The sequence below is a fragment of the Capricornis sumatraensis genome, chromosome 17 (assembly GCF_032405125.1).
Source record: "Capricornis sumatraensis isolate serow.1 chromosome 17, serow.2, whole genome shotgun sequence".
Classification (NCBI taxonomy): domain Eukaryota; kingdom Metazoa; phylum Chordata; class Mammalia; order Artiodactyla; family Bovidae; genus Capricornis; species Capricornis sumatraensis.
In genome coordinates, this window is record NC_091085.1 from 69,069,237 (window position 1) to 69,094,519 (window position 25,283).

At 42.3% G+C, this 25,283-nt stretch overlaps 1 protein-coding gene across 9 annotated transcripts in view; it reads right to left on the reverse strand.

The window, feature by feature from the left end:
* The window catches only part of MAPKAPK5 (MAPK activated protein kinase 5), a 29,140-nt gene extending 6,675 nt beyond the window's left edge, over nt 1–22,465 (reverse strand). For 2 of the 9 annotated variants that reach the window (XM_068990261.1, XM_068990260.1), the window contains exons 1-9: nt 22,337–22,465; nt 17,191–17,264; nt 16,526–16,601; nt 15,639–15,736; nt 14,109–14,217; nt 12,568–12,657; nt 11,701–11,796; nt 4,808–4,888; nt 2,176–2,363 (exon numbers count right to left, since the gene is read on the reverse strand). In XM_068990261.1, the coding sequence (XP_068846362.1) occupies nt 2,176–2,363; nt 4,808–4,888; nt 11,701–11,796; nt 12,568–12,657; nt 14,109–14,217; nt 15,639–15,736; nt 16,526–16,601; nt 17,191–17,264; nt 22,337–22,372 (848 nt within the window). In that variant the 5' untranslated portion in view covers nt 22,373–22,465. The remainder of the gene's footprint in view (nt 1–2,175; nt 2,364–4,807; nt 4,889–11,700; nt 11,797–12,567; nt 12,658–14,108; nt 14,218–15,638; nt 15,737–16,525; nt 16,602–17,190; nt 17,265–22,336) is intronic. The other 7 variants (XM_068990264.1, XM_068990263.1, XM_068990267.1 and 4 more) reach the window with 5 other exon arrangements.
* Nucleotides 22,466–25,283: the final 2,818 nt, after the last annotated feature.

A 25,283-nucleotide genomic window follows, 5' to 3' on the forward strand; every position in this document is an offset into this window, starting at 1 on the left:
TGTGGAGAAAAGGCCAAAAGGGCTGCCATGCACAGTTGCTTCCAGAAGGCCATAAAGTTCCCGAGCCTGGCTCTAGTCAGCTCCAGCTTCTGACTTTCTACTTTCTGCCAACTCTTACAGCCTAGGCTTTCTGCAGGACAGAGGTGAGATTCTCTTCCCTAACTGTTAGTTGTGAGGGCGCTGTGTCCTTAGGCAGTCCTTTCTATACTAAATAAATTGAGATTAAAAATGGTAGGAAAAGGCTTAATCCAGTGATACCTCAGACTGAGTTCTAGGTTCAGTAAGGTAATCAATCTTACATATGGCTCACAGTTCCTGAGACACTGAATCCCCAGACTAATGTTTCTAGGACAGTGGGCTATAATTTTCAGAAGGGACTCAAAGTACTCTTTTGGCTAACAGTGGCTGTAAAATTAGTTAAGCGATCATACAGTTCTGAAAATCCAGATTGCTACTTATGATAAAACTTTTAGATAGCACCATATGGCAGGACACGAACCCTGAGCCATTTCTCCAAAGACATTCTAAGCTAAAAATCTAATATCTGAGAAGGGAACAGCATTTCTTTCTAAGCCTAATGTATTGTCTATACCATCAGCTTTTGACCACAGTTCTTTCCATCTTGTACATTCATACCGATGCAATTCCTAGCTTACCCCAGCATATTCCCTGGACCTTTTACAGCACTCCTTCCAAATACATAGCCTCCCATTCCAAACATCAGTCAGGACAACGTGCCTACTTGCTCTTTCATGTTCTCTGTAACTTTCTGGATCATTGTGAACAGCTTCAGATTCTAAAGAAAGGATTATTTAGAAAAGACCCTCAATGCTGAGAGAAGATAATCAATGTTACTCTAGTGACAGGGGAAATACACTTTATAGAACTGCAGAGAACCACTTAGAGGATATTGATGTTTTGGTTAAGCAGCTGAGAATACAGCATGGAAAGAACATGGGAAGACAGATTTCAAATTGCCTCCACCCTCCTAAAACACCTTCACTTGGATACTTTAGAAATGAATCCCTTTTTATGTACATAAATACCTAACCAACAGGACAAGTTCACTTCTGAAAGAGTAATCTGCATAGAGAAATAGCTGTACTATTAGGAGACAGTTCCCAGGTACTGCCCCTTTAATGCTTATCTTTATCACATTACAGATGAAGAAACTGAAACCAAGAGGAGCAATTACTCAGTGAAGAGCAAAGTAGTAATGTCAGAAGAGCGCGTAAGTCCCAGGCAGCAGATCCCCTGGCACAGGTGGGCAGAAAAACCGAGCACACCTCCTATGTAGGCCTGACTTCTTAGTAACTCCAGCTAAGGAGCTGGAGCACGTGCCCATGTGTGAGGTCATTCTTGGGGAAGATATTTTGAAAGGCACTACCATGTCTGTAGGTTTCAGGTGATTTCATGGCCTGTAGTCACAGCACGCTTATTAATAACGGACTCCTATTTTAATTAAACGCAGTTCTACCTGCCTCAGAAACTGGGTCCACAGAGGCCTCAACCCAAGCCCCTCCTGAACAACAGGACAGAACAGTGTCCGCCTGAGGAAGGCGGCCCAGGGAGCCTGCCGCTGTGGCCACTCGCGCCTCACATCACAGCTGTGCGCTGCTCTGTAAGAAACAAAGGACTCTGAATGTCATGTGTCCCTCATCCACTCACTTAGCCCTAGTCCTTTTGAACCTTTCTATCTCTATATGTCAGAGCAACCAACTAGCAGCAGGGAGGCCAGGGTGGGACTGAGGTCCTGGACAACCAGTCACACTCCCACAGTAGCTAAGGGAGGAAAGGACAAAAGCATCATGGCCATTCTGGCACCCTAGTTCAGCTTCCAGCATCATGTCAGTGCCAAATGACTGGCCTCCGTGAAGGAAGGATGCACCAGGGGTTACCATTTAAAGTCTGAATTAATGCTCACGGATACAGTGGCTACCAAGGGACCTGGATTCAACCCTAGGGACAAATTCTAGGAATGCAACAGGAGGGAGTACAGCTCCAATTTCACCGAGATGTGGATACTGAGAACTCTCATTTCAGACTCCAGGACAGATTTTCTGTGATGATAAAAATGAGAAGGTACATGCCTGCAAAACAAAGAATTTTCTCTACCCAACATTGCTTTGCATTCCACCACTTTTAAGGGCCCCACCCAGTGGCCCAGAGACTCACTTTCTCACAACATCTTTGGCCATCTCTGAGATCTGGCTCCACTCTTCCTCCGGGAACTCAAAACTGCCTGTCATGATTTTTCTCCGCATATCCTTTGGGATAGTCCGGCTATGGTGTTTGGAGTAAAAAGGAGGGTATCCGCACAACATCACGTAGATAATCACCCCTAGGGACCACAAGTCACAGCTCTGAAAGCAAAAAGAAAATGGTCACTCATACCAGAGGCACAGCTCTAAAATAAAGCCCCCAGAACTGACCCCAAAACAGCCCTTGATACCCACAGGCTGATATCACCAAGAATCACTTATCAGAGACTGGAAAAGTTTCAGGAAGTCTTAAGAGAATTAACCTTTCTATCATTTGTTATCTGCTATCAATGCTACATATATGCACATCATATACACAAAGCCAATCTGGGGTAAAAAGTCACTTTTATTCTCACTGCCGAGGCCCAAGCTGCTATCTGACCGTTGGGTACAGATAAGACACTTTGATCCCAGCCAGAAAAGTAATTGATGTAAGCCAGCTGTTGTGAAACACGTCCTCTGGCCACCTGGGCAGGTTGAGGGTGCAGGAACAAATAGCTAGGATGCAGATGGGCTGATCCCATAAAACAGCACCAGTCATTTTATAAAGGCTCACAGCAGTTTGACACAGATGAGGGACAAGCACGGTAGGGAAGAATGGGAGGTGGAAAGCAATCCTTTGGCCAAGGACTCACTGTGCCTATGTGCAAAGCCACTCTTGGGGAAGATATTTTGAAAGGCCCTACCATGTCTGTAGGTTTCGGGTGATTTAGTCACAGCATGCTTATTAATAACGGACTCCTATTTTAATTAAACGCAGTTCCACCTGTCTCAGAAACTGGGTCCACAGAGGCTTCAACCCAAGCCCCTCCTGAACGGCAGGACAGAACAGTGTCCACCTGAGGAAGGCGGCCCAGGGAGCCTGCCGCTGTGGCCACTCGCGCCTCACATCACAGCTGCGTGCTGCTCTATAAGCAGCCTGGAAAAGGAGGTACCTCAGGTACTCTCAGCCATGTCTTGGCATCATCCTACTAATAGAGATTCATAAACGACATGGCCCATGCTGTAAAACAATTATAAAATCACAGAGGTGAAAAGAAATCTTAAAAATTCAAATGTGGAAAATAGTTCCCATGAGAAACTGGTGCTACAGAGATCTTGTCACATCTAGGGTCATCTGTCAAGAGTGGAACTAAGCACACCGACCAACAACATGCAGCAGACTGGGGCTGGAGTCACTGCAAGCATCCTGCCTCTTTTTTTTTTTTAATTAAGATTGATGTAATTAGTTTTTTAAAATTTAACTACCTCTTATTACATTATTTTTCTTTAAATTACTTGCAAATGTAGCATTCAGTGTTCACTCAGTTGCCAATGTAAAGATTATAACTAGATGAATATATATACACATTCAAAAATTATTATGAGCTTATTATTTTAATATATTATTCATCTGTGGAGTGTAAATTTTATGAATGCCAAGCAAATTTACAAACACCACTAGATTCACAAAACAAGAGTAGGAAGAGGAGAAAAAAATAGTACTGGGAAATAATGTATCACACAAGAATCCATTGTATGCATGCTGAGAATATTGTATCAAGTAAATTCTGATCTCTGTTAGCTAAGTGTTTCTACCACTCAATTCCTGCCCACTGTGGGAAGCAGGAAGCAGTTTCTAACTGATAACTATCATCAGCCTAGCCCTCACTTTCAACCTTCACTACATAAGGACATAGCAGCCTATGGTTTGTAGAGCAAGAAGGTGTGGAACAGTAAGTACTTACTTGGAGACTGAACAGGGTTAATCATGAAAGCAGAGTGTAGCGTTCCAGTCACGTTGGGCCAGTGCCGAGTGGAGGGTGCTGAGAGCCACAGGAGCCTGTGTGCCCTCTGATACATGTGTCTGCGTGTGTCTGTGCATGTGCATGTGGTAGGAATGTGGGGGCCCTCTAGGGTGTGAGACCAGGAGGAGCTGGCCTGCCCTTTTGCCATCCTCAGCTCCCTCCCTGTCATCTGTATCTCTCTGAGTCCCCAAGCAGCATCATTCTTTTTTGATCCACTCTGTGACTCCAGGATCTCTAGGACTTGTTTCAAGAGGCCTTAAGCCTCTTATACTTTAGAACAGAGAGGCCTGATGTGTAGGCTACAGATAACAACTGTGATAGGAACAGGTACCACTCAGGACACTTGCCTTGTGTATTAGACACTGTTCTAAGTTGAGTATTTTATGGGGTTAGAAAGAATGGCACCATAAATGGCCAAGGAATATTCTGTGAAATGGCCTCCACCTCAAAAAAAGCAGGACAAACGTATCTTTTAAATGTGATCAGTGGACTGTGCAGCTAGTCAAATAAATAACCTCCAGGTGACCACAGCCTTTGGTTCCTGCTGCAAAACCTAAACTGGTATGAATCTTACTTCATCAGACAGAAACTTGAATTTCAAATACTCTTCTGCATAGGTAGCTTCTTTCAGCTTCTCAGGCGGCAATATAATATCAAGGAATAAAAAGAGAATCTGCCACCTTCCCAAAAGACCACAAACACCACACAGGAGAATACAGGCTTCACCCAAGGGGTAGAGATTAGTTTTTCTTCTCCTACCTTGTTATAAGTGTAGGGTGTTGGCGAGGTAGGTATGATGCCAGATTTCTCCTTCTGATGCCTTCTCTGGGCTTCCAGTACCTGTCAGAGTCACACCAAAGGGGACAATTTACTGAACCTCACATCAGTGACCTGCAGCTTGAGAGAGACTGCTATGTTAGAAGGCTGAAGAGGGTAGCCACTGGCAGTTAACAATCAACAATTTTTTAAAATTCTAAATACTTTCAAAAGCCTTTTTTTCTCTCTTACTATCAGCAACTTATCAGTATTTGCCTAGGTCAAGGACGTGAAGATTCAGTCCCTGAAGGAGATTTACTTCTTCTTCCTGAGATTACTTTTCCCTAGGGGCGTCTCTTAAGGCCTCGGCAAGCAGTGAACAAGCAGACTTGCTGGTCGGTGGCTCAGGCTCAAGGTATCTGCTGCCATGAAGCACTGTGATCGTCACACAGGTCTGGGTGCTAAGTGCTGCATGGAGGTAACCGCTGCCATCCTCGGGGCCACCACCGCGGCCCAGCTCTCCACTGCCATGGGGATTAGGGCTCCTGGGGACACAAGACTAAAGAACCCCACAGAGTTTCGTGACGAAGACACGATCCTGCAGCTCCCTGCCAGTAGGTGTCATCCTTGTACCGAGACACACTGATGCTGCCTGGGCCTTCGTGGCCACAGGACCACGCTGCTGACAGCAGGCACTGAAAACTGTCACACCTTGGCCAGGGGCCACACTGCCACCTTGGGCAACCTTGCCTAGGCCACCTCTGATGCCACCTCTAAGGCCTACAGCTATCTTACGCCTGACCTCTTGAAGGTGAATGTGCTCACTAAAGCTCCCTATCAGGAATTCACTGACTGTCTTGTAAAGACCCACACTACTGTCTCTGTGGAGAAAGGACCCAGGCTCATGTTCTCACACAAGAATAATAAAGTGAATTAATTAAACCTAAAAAAGAAAATACCACTTATTACAGCATTAAAAATATTAAGGATAAATCTAAAAAGAGATGTGAAAGATTACACTGAAAACCAGACAGATATTGCTGAGCAAAACCAAAGACAAAAATAAATGGAATATAGCCTGCTTATGGGTCAGAAGGCTTGATGCTGTTAAATTGTCAGTACTCCCATACTGAACTATATGTTTCAAACAACACTAGTCAGAATTCTGGCACACTTTCTTGTAAAAATCAACAGCCAAGTCTAAAGTTCATATGGAAATGCAAAGAAATTTGAATAGCCAAAATAACTATGAAAAAGAACAAAGTCAGAGGGCTAAAACTACCTCATGTCAAAAGTTATTAAAAAGTGTCAATAATCAAAACAGTATATGATATTGGTATAAAGACCAATCAATGGAACAGAGTAGAACAATCCAAAAATAAACCCACACACATACATTCAACTGGTTTTTGACAAAGGCTGAGAAGCAATGCAGTGGAGAAAAGATAGCTTTTCAGCAAATATATAGGAACAACTAGATATCCAAGTGCTTTTAAAAAATGAACTTGGATCTATACCTCACATCTTATACAAAATCAAGTCAAAATGGATCATAGACCTAAATGTAAAACTTAAAATTATAAAACTTATAGTAGAAAATCTTTGTGATCTTGGGTTAGACAAAGATCTCTTAGATAGAAAACCAAAACCAGAACCCATAAAAATTTTTAAAAAGTTAACAAATTGGTCTTCACACCAAAATGAAAGACGCTGTTATCACCTCACACCAGTCGGAACGGCCATCATCAAAAAGTTTACAAATAATAAATGCTGGGGCGGGTATGGAGAAAAGGGAACCCTCTGACACTGTTGGTGGAACATAAACTGATGCGGCCACTATGGAAAATAGTATGGAGGCTCCTTAAAAAACTAGAAATAGACCTATCATATGACCCAGTGACCCCACTCCTGGGCATACGTCCAGAAAGGATGATATGTGTGTATGTGTATAACTGAATCACTTTGCTGTATGCCTCAAACATTGTAAATCAACTATACTTCAATTTAAAGAAAAAAGAAAAAGCCACGGACTGGAAGAAAATCTTTCCAAAGCATGTATCTGATAAAGGACTTATAGCCAAAACATATTTTTTAAAAAGCTCTCAAATTCAGCAAGAAAACAAAAAATCCAATTTTAAATATGGGGAAAACATCTGAATATATACTTCGAAGAAAATACACAGACAGCAAAGAAGCACAATAGATGCTCAATATCAGTAGCTATTGGGGAAAAGCAAATTGAAACCACAGTGAAATACCTCTACAAAGTCAGTTAAATGGCTGAAATTAAAGACTATCCATGCCAAATGCCAGTAAGAATGTGGAGAGCCCTGAAGCTTTCTGATTGGGAATGTAAAATTGAACGACTACTTTGGAAAACAAAGTGGCAATTTCTAAATAAGTTAAACACATCTAACATATGATAGAGCTATTCCACTCTAGATATTTACCAAAGAGAAAAGTAAATAAAGTGTCCATACAGAAACTTGTGCACATATGTTTATAAGCAAGCAGGCTTATTTTTAACAGCCAAAATTTGAAAACAACCCATCAATAGATGAGTAGATAAACAAACCATGGTATATCCACATCATGGAATACCTTCCAGCAGTAAAATTAAAGAACTATTGACATATGAATAACATAGGTAAATAAACATAATTTTGCTGAGTAAAAGAAACTGCGCCCCCCCCCCCCGCAAAAAAAACACCATACGATGTGCTGACTGACCGACTGACTGAAGTCGCTCAGTCGTGTCTGACTCTTTGCGACCCCATAGACTGTAGCCTACCAGGCTCCTCTGCCCATGGGATTCTCCAGGCAATAGTACTGGAGTGGATTGCCATTTCCTTCTCCAGGGGATCTTCCTAACCCAGGGCTCGAACCTGGGTCTCCCACATTGTAGACAGACGCTTTACTGTCTGAGCCACCAGGGAAGTCACTTCTATATATAAATCTAGAGGAAATAAAAACTAATCACAAAAGGTCAAAAGATCTGTACCATACTTCAAAACAGAATGTCGTACCCATATTTCACAACAGAATAGCCAATAGACACATGAAAAAATATTCCTCAACAGTAGCCATGAGGAAAATGCTGTAATTAAATCCATAACGAAATAACACTAAATACCTACTAGAATGACTAAGATTATAAATACTAACAAACTTGAGTTAGAGATAAGAAAGGCACAACCATTTTGAAAAAAGATTTTACCTAAAGGGGAAGGGCATGTCTCCCCAAACCTGTAAATGAACATTCCCAGGACCATCACCCTAATACCAAAACCTGACAAAGATGCCACAAAAAAAGAAAACTACAGGCCAATATCACTGATGAACATAGATGCAAAAATCCTTAACAAAATTCTAGCAATCAGAATCCAACAACACATTAAAAAGATCATACACCATGACCAAGTGGGCTTTATCCCAGGGATGCAAGGATTCTTCAATTCTGCAAATCAATCAATGTAATTCACCACATTAACAAATTGAAAAATAAAAGCCATATGATTATCTCAATAGATGCAGGGAAAGCCTTTGACAAAATTCAACATCCATTTATGATAAAAACTCTCCAGAAAGCAGGAATAGAAGGAACATACTGCAACATAATAAAAGCTATATATGACAAACCCACAGCAAACATTATCCTCAACGGTGAAAAATTGAAAGCATTTCCCCTAAAGTCAGGAACAAGACAAGGGTGCCCACTTTCACTGCTACTATTCAACATAGTTCTGGAAGTTTTGGCCACAGCAATCAGAGCAGAAAAAGAAATAAAAGGAATCCAAATTGGAAAAGAAGAAGTAAAACTCTCACTGTTTGCAGATGACATGATCCTCTACATAGAAAACCCTAAAGACTCCACCAGAAAATTACTAGAGCTAATCAATGAATATAGTAAAGTTGCAGGATATAAAATCAACACACAGAAATCCCTTGCATTCCTATACACTAATAATGAGAAAATAGAAAGTGAAATTAAGGAAACAATTCCATTCACCATTTCAACGAAAAGAATAAAATACTTAGGAATATATCTACCTAAAGAAACAAAAGACCTATATATAGAAAACTATGAAACACTGGCAAAAGAAATCAAAGAGGACACTAATAGATGGAGAAATATACCGTGTTCATGGATCGGAAGAATCAATATAGTGAAAATGAGTATACTACCCAAAGCAATTATAGAGTCAACGCAATCCCTATCAAGCTACCAACGGTATTTTTCACAGAGCTAGAACAAATAATTTCACAATTTGTATGAAAATACAAAAAACCTCAAATAGCCAAAGCAATCTTGAGAAAGAAGAATGGAACTGGAGGAATCAACCTGCCTGACTTCAGGCTCTACTACAAAACCACAGTCATTAAGACAGTATGGTACTGGCACAAAGATAGAAATACAGATCAATGGAACAAAATAGAAAGCCCAGAGATAAATCCACACACCTATGGACAACTTATCTTTGACAAAGGAGGCAAGAATATACAATGGATTAAAGACAATCTATTTAACAAGTGGTGCTGGGAAAACTGGTCAACCACTTGTAAATGAATGAAACTAGATCACTTTCTAACACCACACACAAAAATAAACTCAAAATGGATTAAAGATCTAAACGTAAGACCAGAAACTATAAAACTCTTAGAGGAGAACATAGGCAAAACACTCTCCGACATAAATCACAGCAGGATCCTCTATGACCTACCTCCCAGAATACTGGAAATAAAAGCAAAAATAAACAAATGGGACCTAATTAAAATTAAAAGCTTCTGCACAACAAAGGAAACTATAAGCAAGCTGAAAAAAGCCTTCGGAATGGGAGAAAATAATAGCAAATGAAGCAACTGACAAACAACTAATCTCAAAAATATACAAGCAACTCCTGCAGCTCAATTCCAGAAAAACAAACGACCCAATCAAAAAATGGGCCAAAGAACTAAATAGACATTTCTCCAAAGAAGACATACAGATGGCTAACAAACACATGAAAAGATGCTCAACATCACTCATTATCAGAGAAATGCAAATCAAAGCCACAATGAGGTACCATTTCATGCCAGTCAGAATGGCTGCGATCCAAAAGTCTACAAGCAATAAATGCTAGAGAGGGCATGGAGAAAAGGGAACCCTCTTACACTGTTGGTGGGAATGCAAACTAGTACAGCCACTATGGAGAACAGTGTGGAGATTCCTTAAAAAACTGGAAATAGAACTGCCTTATGACCCAGCAATCCCACTGCTGGGCATACACACCGAGGAAACCAGAATTGAAAGAGACACGTGTATCCCGATGTTCATCGCAGCACTGTTTATAATAGCCAGGACATGGAAACAACCTAGATGTCCATCAGCAGATGAATGGATAAGAAAGCTGTGGTACATATACACAATGGAGTATTACTCAGCCATTAAAAAGAATACATTTGAATCAGTTCTAATGAGGTGGATGAAACTGGAGCCGATTATACAGAGTGAAGTAAGCCAGAAAGAAAAACACCAATACAGTATACTAACGCATATATATGGAATTTAGAAAGATGGTAACGATAACCCTGTATGTGAGACAGCAAAAGAGACACAGATGTACAGAACAGTCTTTTGGACTCTGTGGGAGAGGGCGAGGGTGGGATGATTTGGAAGAACGGCATTGAAACATGTATATCATATAAGAAATGAATTGCCAGTCTAGGTTCGATGCAGGGTGCAGGATGCTTGGGGCTGGTACACTGGGATGACCCGGAGGGATGGTGTTGGGGGGGAGGTGGGAGGGGGGTTCGGGATTGGGAACACGTGTACACCCGTGGTGGATTCATGATGATATGTGGCAAAACCAATACAATATTGTAAAGTAAAAATATAAGAAGAAGAAGAAAAAAAGAAAAAAAAAAAAAAAAAACAGGAGACAACCCTAAATGGCCACCACTCAGTGAACAGATAAAACAAATGTGGCTTAGTCATATGATGGAATACTACTCAGCCATAGAAAGGAACTAATTACTGATACACACAGCAACATGGATGAATCTCAAAAATATGCTGAGTTAGGAAACAGGCATAACTGTGAGTGGGCAGAAATCTCTCATCTGTGTTTTACTAAGAATAGCTCCTCAGTATGGATCTTTATGTCCAGACATGAGGACATGCTACTCATAGGTTCCAGTCCCAACCAGAAACTCATGAAAGCTCAAGGCGAAGAAGTGAAGAAGGTCCCAAGGTCGAAGAAGTGAAACACGAAAGGTACAGGATTTCCATTCTAATGAAATTCTGCAACAGGCAAAACTAACCAATAATGACAGAAAGTAGATCCGTGGTTTTAATTAAGGGGATTAAGTTGGGAGCAGAATGACTGCAAAGGCACACAAGACGGTTTTTGAAGTAATAGAACTGTTTTACATCTTGATTTTGGCAAGGTCCATGCAGAAGTATCCATCAGCACTCATCAAACTACACTTAGAAAATGTAGTTGCTCAGTCGTGTCCAACTCTTTGCTACCCCGTGGAGTATAGCCCACCAGGCTCCTTTGTCCATGGGATTTTCCAGGCAAGAATACTGGAGTGGGTTGCCATTTCCTTCTCCAGGGGATCTTCCCAACCCAGGGATCAAACCCAGGTCTCCCACATTGCAGGCAGATACTTTAACCTCTGAGCCACCAGTGAAGCCCAGGGTAGAAGTATTTTTACAGTATACTAATCATACCTCAATCAGGTTGTTGTTAAAAGAATAAAATGCCTATACCAAATTAAGCAGCCTATGGGTTTCTGAAGCTGAGTTCTCCCCTTTCCATTTGAAATATATGCCCACTCATGCTGTAGAATGGAAGAAATATGAGTCTACAGGTAGCCTGGTGATACATCCTATGGAAGAAACAGCACATGCTTACCTGAGGTGCTACATAATATGGGGTAAACTGAGGCGTCATCAAGTCACCTTGGTCAATTTTGGCAAATCCAAAGTCACACAACTTCACTGGGGCATCCTGAAATCAAACAAATGGGAATCACTGCCCCAGAGTTCTCAGAAAATGTTAAAGGAAAATCCAGGTGTAAGACATGTTGCCTTGAGCTTTCATGAGTTTCTGGTTGGGACTGGAACCTATGAGTAGCATGTCCTCATGTCTGGACATAAAGATCCATACTGAGGAGCTATTCTTAGTAAAACACAGATGAGAGATTTCTGCCCACTCACATTTATACCTGTTTCCTAACTTGTAAAGGCAGCACTCAAACCAAGATATTAGTCACAGGTACCCTGATTCTGTCTATTGTGCATCATCTCTCATCAGTCTAGAGCGCTGCTTCACCCTTAACGTCAGCTTCATGATAGCCAGTCAGTAATCTGTAATCTGGTAGGACACAGTGCATGGGGCATGGGTTGGGGCTGGAGAGGAAAACACCTTATCGGGATTAACTGTAAACACAACCATTAAGTTTCAAGGTAACATATAACAGCATAAAGATTCCTGCCCCTTCCCAAAGTCCTTCCAAATGATATCCCAAATCTTAAGTCTGTACAAACATGTATCAGTATCATCCAAAATGACTGATATCAGGAGTATGGTAAAATTTCTCTTGAGCCTCTCGCAAGGGAACAGATGGGGAAAGTAAGCTGCCAGAAGCACTCTGGCCTAAAGCTTCTTCAACATGGATTCAGAGCACTCCAAACATATACACACCAACACACCTGCGCACCACTCCTGAACTATGCTGGGAGTAGCGGCACTGAAATACAGAAAAGCAAGTAATCTCACCAAAGAGTTATCCTTGAAGAGCAGATTTTCAGGCTTGAGGTCTCTGTGGGCGATGTTTAACAAGTGACAGTGCTGTAGAGCCAAAGCTATCTGGAAAAGGACATAATGGAGCAACCGTATCTTAGAAGAGATTATTCTTGAATTCCCCTGGCTTAGAAAACTCAGGATGTTAAAAAATGACCCTTATTAAGTCAATTAAGACTGTGGTCAGATTTCAGCTTTACAGCAGAAATGAAGTAAGACTTCACATACCAAGAAATAGAAATGAAGTAAGCTTCATTTAATAGCAACCTATATTTTGTTCAACAAAAAGAAAAATACAACAGGAAAATAATTCTTTGTCAGAATAAACTGATGGTTAAATCCTATATTAAATGGGAAAAACAAAATACTTCCACTTCCAGTAATGTGAGATGTAACAAGCACTGCAGAGCAAACAGTGGGCCAGGCAGTCTTCAACAGGCCTGCGTTTCCCCTAGCGGGGCAGTGGCACTAACGCCTGGCTCAAGAGAGACCTGCAGTCTTGAGGGAGCAGGACTTGAAGTTCTGCCTTCAAGAGCAACAGAAAGCAGCTGAATGGATGTTTCCACCTGATGCTCCAATCTGCTCATCACACTGGTTGAAAATGTTGTCTCTTTTGGTGGCTTTAAAGGGGTCTTGTTTTACAGATTACTAGAGCTCATCCTTTAGTCCTAATGTTTGAAAAACACAAGCTATAATTTTTGAAAATCAAATAGAACAGATTGCACCTGTTCTTTAACACTCTGTATGGAACTGTCTTGGCATTCCGAAGAGCACTTCCTCCCTACCAGAAAGGAGGCCTCAAAAAATGCTTGAGGCTCACAGAAAATTTGGAAGAATTTTTCTTTAAGAACCAACTGGGCCATATGTCATGCTTCTTTGCTTTGCTTGCTTGGCCTAAAGAGAAACCTTGAGGGTTTGGCTTTCCATCTCCTCATGAGGTTATTTCCAGTCAGATTCCTAGTATTGTTTATGAAAAGATCATACCTCTAGCAATAAAATGTGACGTCAGAATAGAAAGAACATATAACCAGGAATACCCCCAGAATTACAAAGACCTTAGAATACTTGTTAAAATCTGATGAGAGAAAAGTGACTCAGGAGCAAAAAGTATCCTAAATACAATTGTCTTAGAATGTGTTTCCATACCACACAGTCCTTCAGGTAGTATCAGCAGCATTTTATCTCAAAGTCCAATAACAGTGGCTTGGAAGCTACATGCCTAAAGATTATCTACCATCTAAAGAGGAGTAAAGACTACCTTCCTTGCAGAGTTTATTTAAATCTTAAGATAAGCAAACAATTGACAGCCACTGAAGAGTACACCTCCCTCCCCAAAGCAGAAAAGGGGCTCACATTCCTCCTGTCGAGGCATCTTTTCTAATTACATAACAAAGCAGGCAATGAGAGATCAAATAGAGCTTTTCTCCAAGCTTTCTTTTATCCCCCCCACCCCCAGTGAAATTGTGCTTCTTAACCAACACTGTTGGCAGTTTGATTGGTACCCGGGGTCAACTTGCCTGCTTTGTTACTTGGCTGGCTTGCTTCTCTGTAAAGTGCCGGTGCTGGCTGATTCTGTGAAATAGCTCTCCCCCTTCCATCATCTCCATTACAATTAAGAGCCGAGCCCTGTTTGAAAGCATTTGATTTTGTTAAGTTAAAAAAAAAAAAACAAAAAACTGAAACATCAAGTAGCTAGATACTTCATCTACAAAATGTGTCCTAAGTCTAGTCCTACCAGTCCCTTTGAGCTGGATCCCCTGTCACTACCAGCTGGACACTATGAATAAGGACTATCCCTGACCTAAAGGTTTCTAAGATGCTAAAAGAAAGTAAAAGAATTAGTTTTGAAGACAATGGTCCTTTTGAAGATTCTATACGTGTATATATATTTTAGGGAAGCTATACTGAAAGCGTATTGAAAACAGAATACGACTTTGTATAGGCTGGGCTGTCTTCGTTATTTATTCGTGTGTGTGTGTAGGGGGTGTGTGGTGTGTACACGCACATTGTGTGTATGTGTGTGTGTTGGGGGGGGGGCGTGCTGTGTGCACACACATTCTCCCCCTCCTTATCTCTACTCTCCACCCCTACTCCACTAGTTTTCCATATGACCCACAGCATGCCCAGCAAGATAGGGTTAAAGAGCTACTAGATAAAAGCAAAAATTCTTATGTTGTCCAAAAAAAAAAAAAAAATCTGCATTTTGGTTACCATTCTTTAATATAAATGCTTCCACCTTCCATCCAAATGCTTTCACCAACAGAGCACAATTTTAAGAATAATCATTTGATTTCCCATTTTTCTTTACAAATTCATATTTTTCCACCTGGAAAACTCCTACACATCTCCTTCAAGTCCAAGCCCCAAAACAACCACGCTAAGACACCTCACCTCCCCAGCCTACAGACAGGAGCTTTCCTCCTTTGTAAGCTCAAAATATTTTATGCATGCCTGTCCTTGGTCCCTACCACACTGCTAGAATGACAGGTTTACATCGCAGTCCCCTTGGTATTGAACTCCCTGGAAAAGAATTAGAATGACACCCAATGGTGTCACACTCAATGGGCTTCCCAAGCATTTGGAGGCTAAAGGAATGACATTGATCTCTTCCTTTAAAAGGAACACCAGACTAAGCAATAAAGGCCTTTTGCCATATCAGCTTCAAGACACTGCCTAGAATATTTGGTCCCCTTTTCTCATTTGAAATAGAATCTATTTAAACTCCACGTGACACGCTTTTTCAAAAGAGAAAGTAATCACATATAATCGGGGGTAGCGGGGACAGGAGAGTGGGTGAAGTACAGGTGAAGCAAGACTGGCAAGGAGTTAATAAATTCTGAGGATAAGTGATGGGCACTTGGGGATTCAGTACATAATTCTTTTACAAATGTTTGAAAATATCCAAAATAAAAAGTAAAGGAGAGAAGAAAAAGAACGAAGGAAGGGAGGGGAGGGTAGAGAAAGAGAGCACAAAAGAGGAGATGCCACTACGCCTTGGCTTACCCATGGAGAGGTGAGCAGGTGACAGTGACCCTGTGTAGTCTTACCTGGGGCTGGACTCATGAGGAAACTGTACACTGTTAGCAAACACTTCAATAATCTGAACTATATTTGGGTGTGTGGCACACATCATGTGCAGACGTACCTTAAAGAAGAACAGAGGAAATGTTTCTGTACATAGGGGAGGCCAACATTTTCTCTCCGAACTCCCCCACCCTGCCAAAAGTGACCACACTAGGCCCGGACATGAGCCTATTATGTAAAAAAACCTGATCATCTGGAATGACATTTTAAAAAAACTGTTTTCATATACAAATTACCTCCTTAATGCTCTTTCCATGAAATAAAGAAAACCTTACCAAGGGATGTATTTTCTCTGTCCTATTACCAAATGGAAAATTCATCTTATTTCAGAAATTATTCATATATCTCTAAGCAAAAGAATAAGTCCTTCATTGCATATAATTAACATGTCATCACCACATCCAAATAATTTTAAACAAATGTCTATTATTGAAAAACTAGAAACATAACTTCAGAGTTCTGCAGCACCTTTTCAATATATCATTCAATAGAACCTTCCTCATACCATTCTATCTCCACCCTTTTAGGACCTTTTCCAATAAGTAAAAGCTAAAGTAAACCTGACTACTTCAGAGTACAAGAATCACATTAATTGAAAAAGAACAAGAAAGAAGTGGTTTGAAAGGAAGCAAGACTCTACTCATAGCTTTTGGTATTGATGGATGAAGGATTGCTTTATAATAACAACATGAATAGGGAAAAGTAAGTATGAACATAAAAAGAGTAAGTATGGACATAAAATTCTTTGTGCATCTCTGTATTCTCTCTAGGAAGCTGCCTTACTTGTAAAAAGAATAAATTCTTAGGCACTTCGAATATTTAGGCAAGTCAAGGCAATAAAGGCTCATACCTCATTTCTAGCTTTTGGACGATCAAAAAGAATTTTCAGTGCAAACCGTTCTTGGGTTGATTTCTTCACACAGACTCTAGATTTGAAAGAAAAAAATTCAATCAGAAATCATCTATGTTACCATAAAAACTAATCTAACAAGCTGTTCTTTGAGAACTGTACTTCTAATCAAAAATATATCCAGGCATATCAGAACAAACTTGCCCCTAGGGCTAGCAGATGGAAAGGCAGAAAGAGGCATCTCACCCAGCCTCCACAGGCCTCAGACACAGGAAATCAACTTGAGGGTGGTCAAGAAAGAAAAAATGGCCTCTGCTGGTGACAAGTGACTCATACAGTGGCTCCCTGGTATCAACATCTTAAATGATCCTGTCACAGACCATGTCACTTAAATATATTTCTCCGTGGATGAGAAAAAGCCTATTAAATACCTCCACTTGTTAAATTAAGGCTATTTCACAAATCTGGAACACGTAATGCTTCTAACTTTATGTGTATTTATGAACGGCCCTTTTTAGAACAGTTTTGTCATGGTCTGCAACCCACTCCAGTGTTCTTGCCTGGAGAATCCCAGGGATGGCGGAGCCTGGTGGGCTGCCGTCTATGGGGTCTCACAGAGTTGGACACGACTGAAGTGACTAAGCAGCAGCACATGGGTCTCTTACCTAACTGGACCACTAATTCCAGCTCCCAGCTTCTGAGTCCAATTGATACTGTATTCTTCTAAAATGGAGCTTTCCTGTTAAAATAAAAAGGGAGGAGGCAGAGAATGATTCTCCAATTAAAAAGTTGAACAGTTAAGCAGAGGTGGAACAGCGGAAGACCTTAACAGCTCAATATCTTATTGATACCTTCTGAAAGAAGCTGATAAGTAAAGCTTTGTTGAAGAGCTATGTTATTAGACATTTCACCTAAGTGACTAGGCTAGGCATTGTTTTCCAACAAGAGAAGGCAAAAAACTTGGGGATGAAAAGAAATTCTTCAGCTCTTCTTCAAGATCTATGTGAGTCAATCCTCGTTGCTAGTTTTGGGGTGTTTTCGTTGTCATTTTTTCTTCTTGAGTGTGGAAGATACCCTTTCAAAACTACTAAGGACTTATTTCCTCAAATGGTCAAGTGGATTTTCTGAGATTCTAGAAAGACTGGTCTTATAAATGCTGCTATGCCACAGAGGCCTATATCCTTAACAAACTGATCAAATTGGAATAACTAACTGAAACTTATTAAGTTCAAATAAAATAACAGTAAATACCATATTTGTTTTCAAGTGTTATTTTGAACACAAAACATACATTCATTGTGTAACTATATTCTTTATAGTTTTTTAAAAATAGATTCCAGTAGCTTTCCATAGTTCCATATAGAGCCTCTACAGCTTAAAGTTTTTATGGAATTACTGTGTAGTCACTATATACTGGGATTTCGCAAGTGGTTCAGTGGGTAAAGAATCTGCCTGCAATGCAGGAGATGCAGGCAGACACGACTTCAACCCCTGGGTTGGGAAAACTCCCTGGAGGAAGTCATTGCAACCCACTCCAGTATTCTTGCCTAGAGAATCCCATGGACAGAGGAGCATGGCGGGCCATAGTCTACAGGGTCGCAGAATCAGACACGACTGAAGCAGTTGAGCGAGCATGCCCGCACACTATACTGAGCTTCTGTTGCTATGTTTTTAGGCAAGGAAGTCATACATTTAAACTGTGGTAGAGTAAAATTCATTTTTCAGGGTTCCATGGGCAGTACTGGAAACTAACCTTGAGAAATTAGGCCAAAACTCATGAGACTTTCAAACTGTTTTGTTGCAATGAAAATCTGATAGACTACAGTTAGCAACAGAATCCTGACTCCCAGGGATAGCAACAGGACATCTGTCCATGTAACACAAACTCACTGAGCAATTAGGAACTGCCAGACACCAGGCTAAGTTCAGAGATGAAAACAGAGCTTCTATCCAGTGAATATATAAATGTGTAAAACAAGCTGAGAATAGTCTTCATCTCCACACCTTTCTGCTGCCAGTTTTTTTCTTTAACATTTATTTAGTTGCAGCGGATCTTAGCTGCAGCACACACAATCTTTGATCTTCACTGCTGCATGTGGGATTCACGGAATCCCTGTTAAAATCCCAACACACATTTTTTTTTTTGGTAGAAACTGACAAGCTGATTCTAAAATTTATTTGGAAATACAAAGAACTTAAATAGCCAACTTAATTTTGAAATAGTAAAACCAAGATGGTTCTCATACTACTCAATTTGAAAACTTACTCTAAAGCTTCAGTAATCACATCAGTGTGGCACTGGCCCAGATAGTCATGTGGATCAATGAAACAGAAAAGGGAATTTAAAAAAAAAAAAAAAAACCGAAAGAATGAAAAAAAGAGAATCCAAAAAATAAACTCATACACTTATGATCAACTGATTATCAACAAAGGTGGTTCAACAAGGAAAAGAAAATATTTTGAACAAATGATCCTAGAACAATTCCATTTTGGAAAAGTTCTACAGCTTCTTAAAAAGTTACTATACTATCCAGTAATTCTACACCTAGTTATTTCCCCAGAAGAAATGAAACATTATGTTCACACAAACATTTGTATGGACAAGTTTTATTTATCATTTTATTTATAATAGCTAAAAACTGGAAACAATCCAAGTGCCCACAAAGAGATTCCTCAAGAATAAAAAGGAGTGAAGTACTAATGCATACACTGACATGAATGAAAAGTATAAAGAAGTCAAATACATAAGACTACAGGTGTATAATTTCAATTATTTGGAATTTCTAGAGAAGACAAAATAATAGTGACAGAAAGCAGATCAGTAAAGTTGTCTGGGGTCGGGAGTCAGTGTACAGGCTGATCACAGCGAGGCAGAATGAGCTCTCAAGGGAAGTGGGGAGTGTATGGAAAAATCCTAAAGCTGGGCAGTGAGGACAGACGCACAACTCTAAGGTTACTAAAAATGACTGAATTAGATGCTTATCTTGGGTGACTTTATCATACATGAATTGTAACGGAAATTTTTTATGTTTTCTAAAACTACAGAAATGAATTTTTATTAAGTTCATCAAATATTAAAACCTGCCATATACAACAGAAAACAAATATGTAAGGCAATCTCTAATCCCATAATCCCCAAACGCTCATTATCCAGGTTTAGCTAAGTGACCTGGGAGTAGTGAAGTCATGGGCTATGGCAGGAGAGACAGAACTCAGAAGACAGAGCCTATGGTTGTAGCCAGCTGGCCTTACCCTGATATATTTAAGAGTAATAGGGTAAGATCTGAGAGTCCAATCAGCCCATTCTCAGGTCACGAGGCAGCAGAAGTTTAAATGTTGCAGTGAAAACCCAGGAAAATAGCTTTTCCAGCTGAACTCTAGAGGTTTCAGTTCTCACCAAATGAAGGACAGCCTCAAAAAAGCAGAACAATGAATATAAGACAACACCACAGACCAAAAGTTTTAATTGATGTGATGCTGGCTTGCTTCCAAGGAGTGTATCCTATTCAGTACTGGTTGTTAGGTATTTTCAACTTCACTAATCTGTATTGGTTGAATACATACAATTGGAAGATTCACCCCAGTGATCTAAAAAGTACAAGAAGAAAAGCTAAAAAAAAAAGTAAGAAAATCAGGTTAGACAACAGTGACCAACTGAGGAAAACTACATACAGTTCTTTCTGAACCATTCTTAAGTTGCTGTGAGCTAATATCCATTGGGTTCTTACTAAATGTTAGGTATTATAAGCACATTTTAATTAAATGCTCAAAAAAAAAAAAAAAAAAAAACCAAACCCTGAGCTGGGGAGATTTTTTATCCTCTTCCTATGGATGAAAAAACTAAGTGACAGAGAAGTAAAGTGACTTATTCAAGAACACAGCTAAATGAATGGCCAGGCTGAGATTTCAACTCATGAGTCAACCTGGAGAAACCACTATAACCACTAAGTAACACTGCTTCCCCGTTTATATATTTGCCCACTAGAACTATGTACCCCTCCTGCTCAAAACTCTCTCAGATTTCCCCTTCTACTCAGGGTCATGCCAAAGTTCTTGCAGTGACCTCCTAGAGGCCCTATGTACTCTGGCTTCCAGCTACCTGGCCCCAACATAGTCTATACTGAGCCACTGCATCCCAGTCACCCTGTTGTTCCTGGGTCACAGGAGACCTGCGCCTGCCTCAGGGCCTTTGCATCTTCTGTTCCCACTGCCTGTAATATTTTTCCCCAAGACAGTGGAGGTTTGCTCCCTCATTCCCTTCAAAGCTTGATACAAATGTCACCTCCTCAGAAAGGCCTTCCCTGCCCACCCTTCCTAAAATAGCACTCTCCACCTTTTTTAATGTGTGCTCGGTCACTAAGTTGTGTCCAACTCTTTCAAGACCCCATGAACTGTAGTCCATTAGGCTCCTCCGTCAATGGGCTTTCCCAGGCAAGAATACTGCAGCGGCTTGCCATTTCCTCCTCCAGATCTTCCCAACCCAGGGATCGAACTGTGTCTTTTAATCATAATCATCTGACAATGTTTATTAACTAACTCCACTATCTAGATAGAAGATCTACAAAAGAGGGACATCTAGTGCCCAAGACAGCACCTTGCACAAAGCAAATACTAGCTGAATTTAAAAAACCTGCCAAATGTCTGATTCACAACCCAGTCGTATAACTTTAGGCAATTCATGATGCTGTACCAATGAAATCCGAACCAAAAGAAAAAATATATATATCTATCAAAGCAGTCTTTTGGATCTTTTAATTCTGTCACTTAAAATCTGATCTTTCTTAATGTGTATGATGCCTCCTTTTAAAAGGTGAATTTTCTTTGAAATGACAGATGACTTCTATAAATTTGTATCCCCCAAAATTGTTAGAAGTGGAAGTTCTTAATTAGTTATTGGTAGTAGTGATTGTGTCTTGATGGGGAAAATAACCCCGAGTTGCCTATCCCTCAAGGGAAAATGAAATTCCTAAATGCACAGATTTGACTTCATACTGTAAAATAAGTAAGTAATACATATCCAACTTTAAGCTTCAGTGTTCAATTTACATAAGAAACTTAATTTCCTCAATACAGCTGAATGGTAACTTTCTGACTCCTAGTGACTTACTGCCTCAATGTTTGCCTGTTTAAAAAAAAAAGTAAAAAGCGGGTTTTTTTTTCAAAATGTGTCATTTTATTTGGGCCACTTTGAAACACACATTTGCTTTTTTTTTTTTTGGTTAACAGAGCAGTATGTTACAGGACACCATTAGCTCTTCCTAAGTAAACTCAACGCCCCCCAGGAGAAGAAGGAAAAGGAAACAGGAAAAGGGGAGGAACCACACGGAAAAGTGAAAACAACCTATTTGCCAAAGGGCAGGTTTTGTAAGGTGAAGCACCTCCTGCTGAAACTGCAGATTTCAAACAAATCTGGAGCGAGGGGTAAGATCCAACTCCAAGTGTCGTTGCAGCAGATCACCTGAAAACAAATTCTGATGGTACTTGGAGAGTGATCGAATAGAGTAGCAGGGCGCCCTACGTGCTGCTCGCACCAAGTATATCCACGCCACCCACCCTCCATCCTAGGGAAGTACAAATCACATCCCCGCTTTAAGCAGGTTAAGTCGGAGGGAGTCGGACGTCCCTCCCCTGCCCATTCCACAAACCCTTTGCCCTCAGCGCTGTAAAACGCAGTCTACGGAACCCAGAAGTTGGAACCCACGGAACTGAAAGCCAGAGTTGCTGGAATCTCTAAGTTCTCTCCGCTTTCTGAGGCTGAAGCCGAGAGGAATGCCAAAGAGACAAAGCGGGGAGGCATCTCCCCCAACTTACCTTGATGGCTTTCTCCATATCGCTCTCCTCCGACATGCTCCGCGGGGCCCGCAAGGCCGGGAGCAGCGGAGGCTGCGCAGCTGCCCGATCCCACCGCAGCCGGGGGAACAAGGGGCTCAGCGCTCGGGGCCCTGGGTCTCGGGGAGACGGGCAGCAGCCGCCCCCAGGGACCTGAGGGGACGAGGGCCCCGGCGCCGGCTCGGCTTCGACAGGCGGCTCTAGGCTGGCGGCGGCAGCAGCCGCGGCCCCCGGGAACAAGTCTTTGTGCTGGGCCCCGCGCGGCCGCCTCCCGGCCTCATCCCCGGCCGGGGAGGCAGGCTCCCGGGGCAGGGCGAGGCGGGGAAGGCCCCGATCAGGGGCGCTGTGTCGGGGCCTCGCGGGGCCGCCGCTTAGGCCCGGGTTCGCCAGGTCCTGATGAGGAGCCTGCGCCTCCGCCTCCGCCGCCGGCACCGCCGCGAAGCCGAGGCCGAGCCCGCTGCCGCTGCTGCTGCTCCCGCTGCCGCTTCAGCACCACACATCGCCGGGACACCAGCGCCGGGCAGCCCGGCCGGCCGCCCGCCTGCCGGCGCTGTGCCCCGCCTGAGCTCCGGGCCGCCCCTCCTGTCGCCCGACTTCGTGTCCCCACGGCTCCACGCGCCCGTCGGCGCGGTCCGCTGGGGTTTCCGAGCCGCCCCCGAACCAAGCAGTCGACTTGCAGGCATCCGCCAAGGCCTCCCCAAGGTGGCGCCACACACAGGACAGGCCCCGGGGCCCTCCGCAGCGCTGGCGCCGAGCTGATGACGTAAAGGGGTCAGCGGCCGGCGGGGCGGGGCTACGGGCCCTCTCCGGCTGACTCTAGTGCCTGCGGGTGGCACTACAAACTAGTTTGTCTCTGCGCCGCGGGCAGGGCTTCTGGCGCAGGAACTACCCTACGGAAAGATCCGGAGATAAACGACTAGTGATAGAGGCGCGGAAACTGAGACTCCGGGCGGGTCGGGCGGTAACAAGAGTTCTATATATAATAATAGCAACAATAGTTGTATATATACGGTGCGTTTACTTTACATGCGGCTCTTTTCTTCCATTAGTTTCTCTCCTCTTTATAAAGTAGGCATTTGGCCCTTTGAGCTAAGTGTGTTCTTGTTCCCTTTAAACAGGTGAGTTAACTGAGGCAGTCGGAGAGCAAAACTCATTTGCGCACAGCTGCGGACAGCTGAGAAGTGGTCAAGTCGGAACTGGAACGCAGGTTTGTGCTCCTTACTCTACCAACACAGATGACTTTTTTTTTTTTTTTTTAATACCTGGCTCGAGAAAACAAGTAATCAACGAAAGCCGGACGCTAAAGCCTTTGCCTGTCAGCATCCCATCTGCGGACCAAATGCTGAACTGGGTGCAGGCCCTCCCTCCCTGCAGCCCCTAGGCCCCGGCAGCGGGGAGCAGCCTACAGCTCAGGGGGTCGGCCTGGGGGCTCTGGAACCAACTGTGCCGCAGGGACCCCCCAGATCTCTGACCCCAAGGCTCGTTCCGCTCCGCTCTTCCTCGTTGTGTCGGCATTTAGGCTGGGTATCTTTCCCTTTTGGAAAGTGGAGTAGCCAGTAAGTTCAGGCTCCCATAGCTCCGTGGGAGAGAGGAGGGCCTCACCAGATGCGGCTGCTCTTCTGCCAAACCTCTCCTGGGCAAGGGGACGGGGGGCTAGGGGTGGGGAAGAAGGGTGGAGAGGCGAGGCTATACCAACAGCCTATCAGAACCTTGCAGGAGCATTTGGTTAATCACCTCTTGATGGTTCTTCATTTGTTCACTTATTTACTGAGCACCACTGTGTGCCAGGCCTACTCGACCCTGGGGAAAAAGTAGAAAAAAAGACACAGTACCTGCACATGGATCTTTTTTTTTTTTTTTTTTTTGAGAGAGCGAGAAGCAGAAAGTAAAGAAAGAAAAGCATAGTTTGTGGATACTAAGAAAGTAAACAGAATGCTGAGTAAGAGAATTTAACTGGGTGTGGGAACTTTTCAAATAGAGGATCAGAAGAGGTCTCCCAGGTGGCAACCCTGATGCTGAGACCTCTGATAAACGAGAAGGAACTGTCTACTGGAGATCCAGGTCGCTTTCTGGGCAGATGGAACAGCAGTTGTAAAAGTCTTAAAGTAGAAGCTAGGTAAATGTGGTCAAGCAGCAGCACAATCATTGTCGCTGGAGCAGGGAGAGTAGGAGAGGATGGTAAAGGATGAGGTTGGAAAGGTGAAGAGGGTTGTATCATCTACACCTGCGGTCCCCAACCTCTGGAATCTGATGCCTGATCTGAGATGGAGCTGATATAATAATAGAAGCAAAGTGCACAGTAAATGTAATGTGCTTGAATCATCCCGAAACCATCCCCTCTCCCCTACCCTGGTCCGTAGAAAAAATTTTTTCCTAGAAAGTGGTTCCTGGTGCCAAAAAGGTTGGGGACCGCTGATATACACCTTTAGGGGTCATGGTGAGAACTTTGGATTTTATTCTAAGCCACTCGAAGGTTTTAAACTAAAGAGGGGTCTGATCAAATTTATGTTTTTAAAGATAAGACTCTGCTGTATGGAGAATTAAATATGGACAAGTGAGTGGAGACGTGGACAGTTATTAAGAGGCTGTTGGAATAGCCCAGATTATTATGATGCTTGAACTAAGACAGTGACCATAAAGTAGATTGGTTTATGATGTTTTGGAGGTGGAGTTGAAAGGACTTCCTGAAGAACTCCATGAGGAAGATGAGAATAAGAAACAAATCAAGAATAATTTTCAGGACTTCCCTAGTGGTCCAGTAGCTAAGACTCTGAACTCCCAATACTGTGGGCCCGAGTTCAGTCCCTGGCCAGAGAACTAGATCCCACATGTGGCGACTAAGACCCAGGGTAGCCAAATAAAAGCAATAAAAATAAATACTTTAAAAAAAGAATAACTTTTAGGAGACCACCTTACGCAACTTGCATAG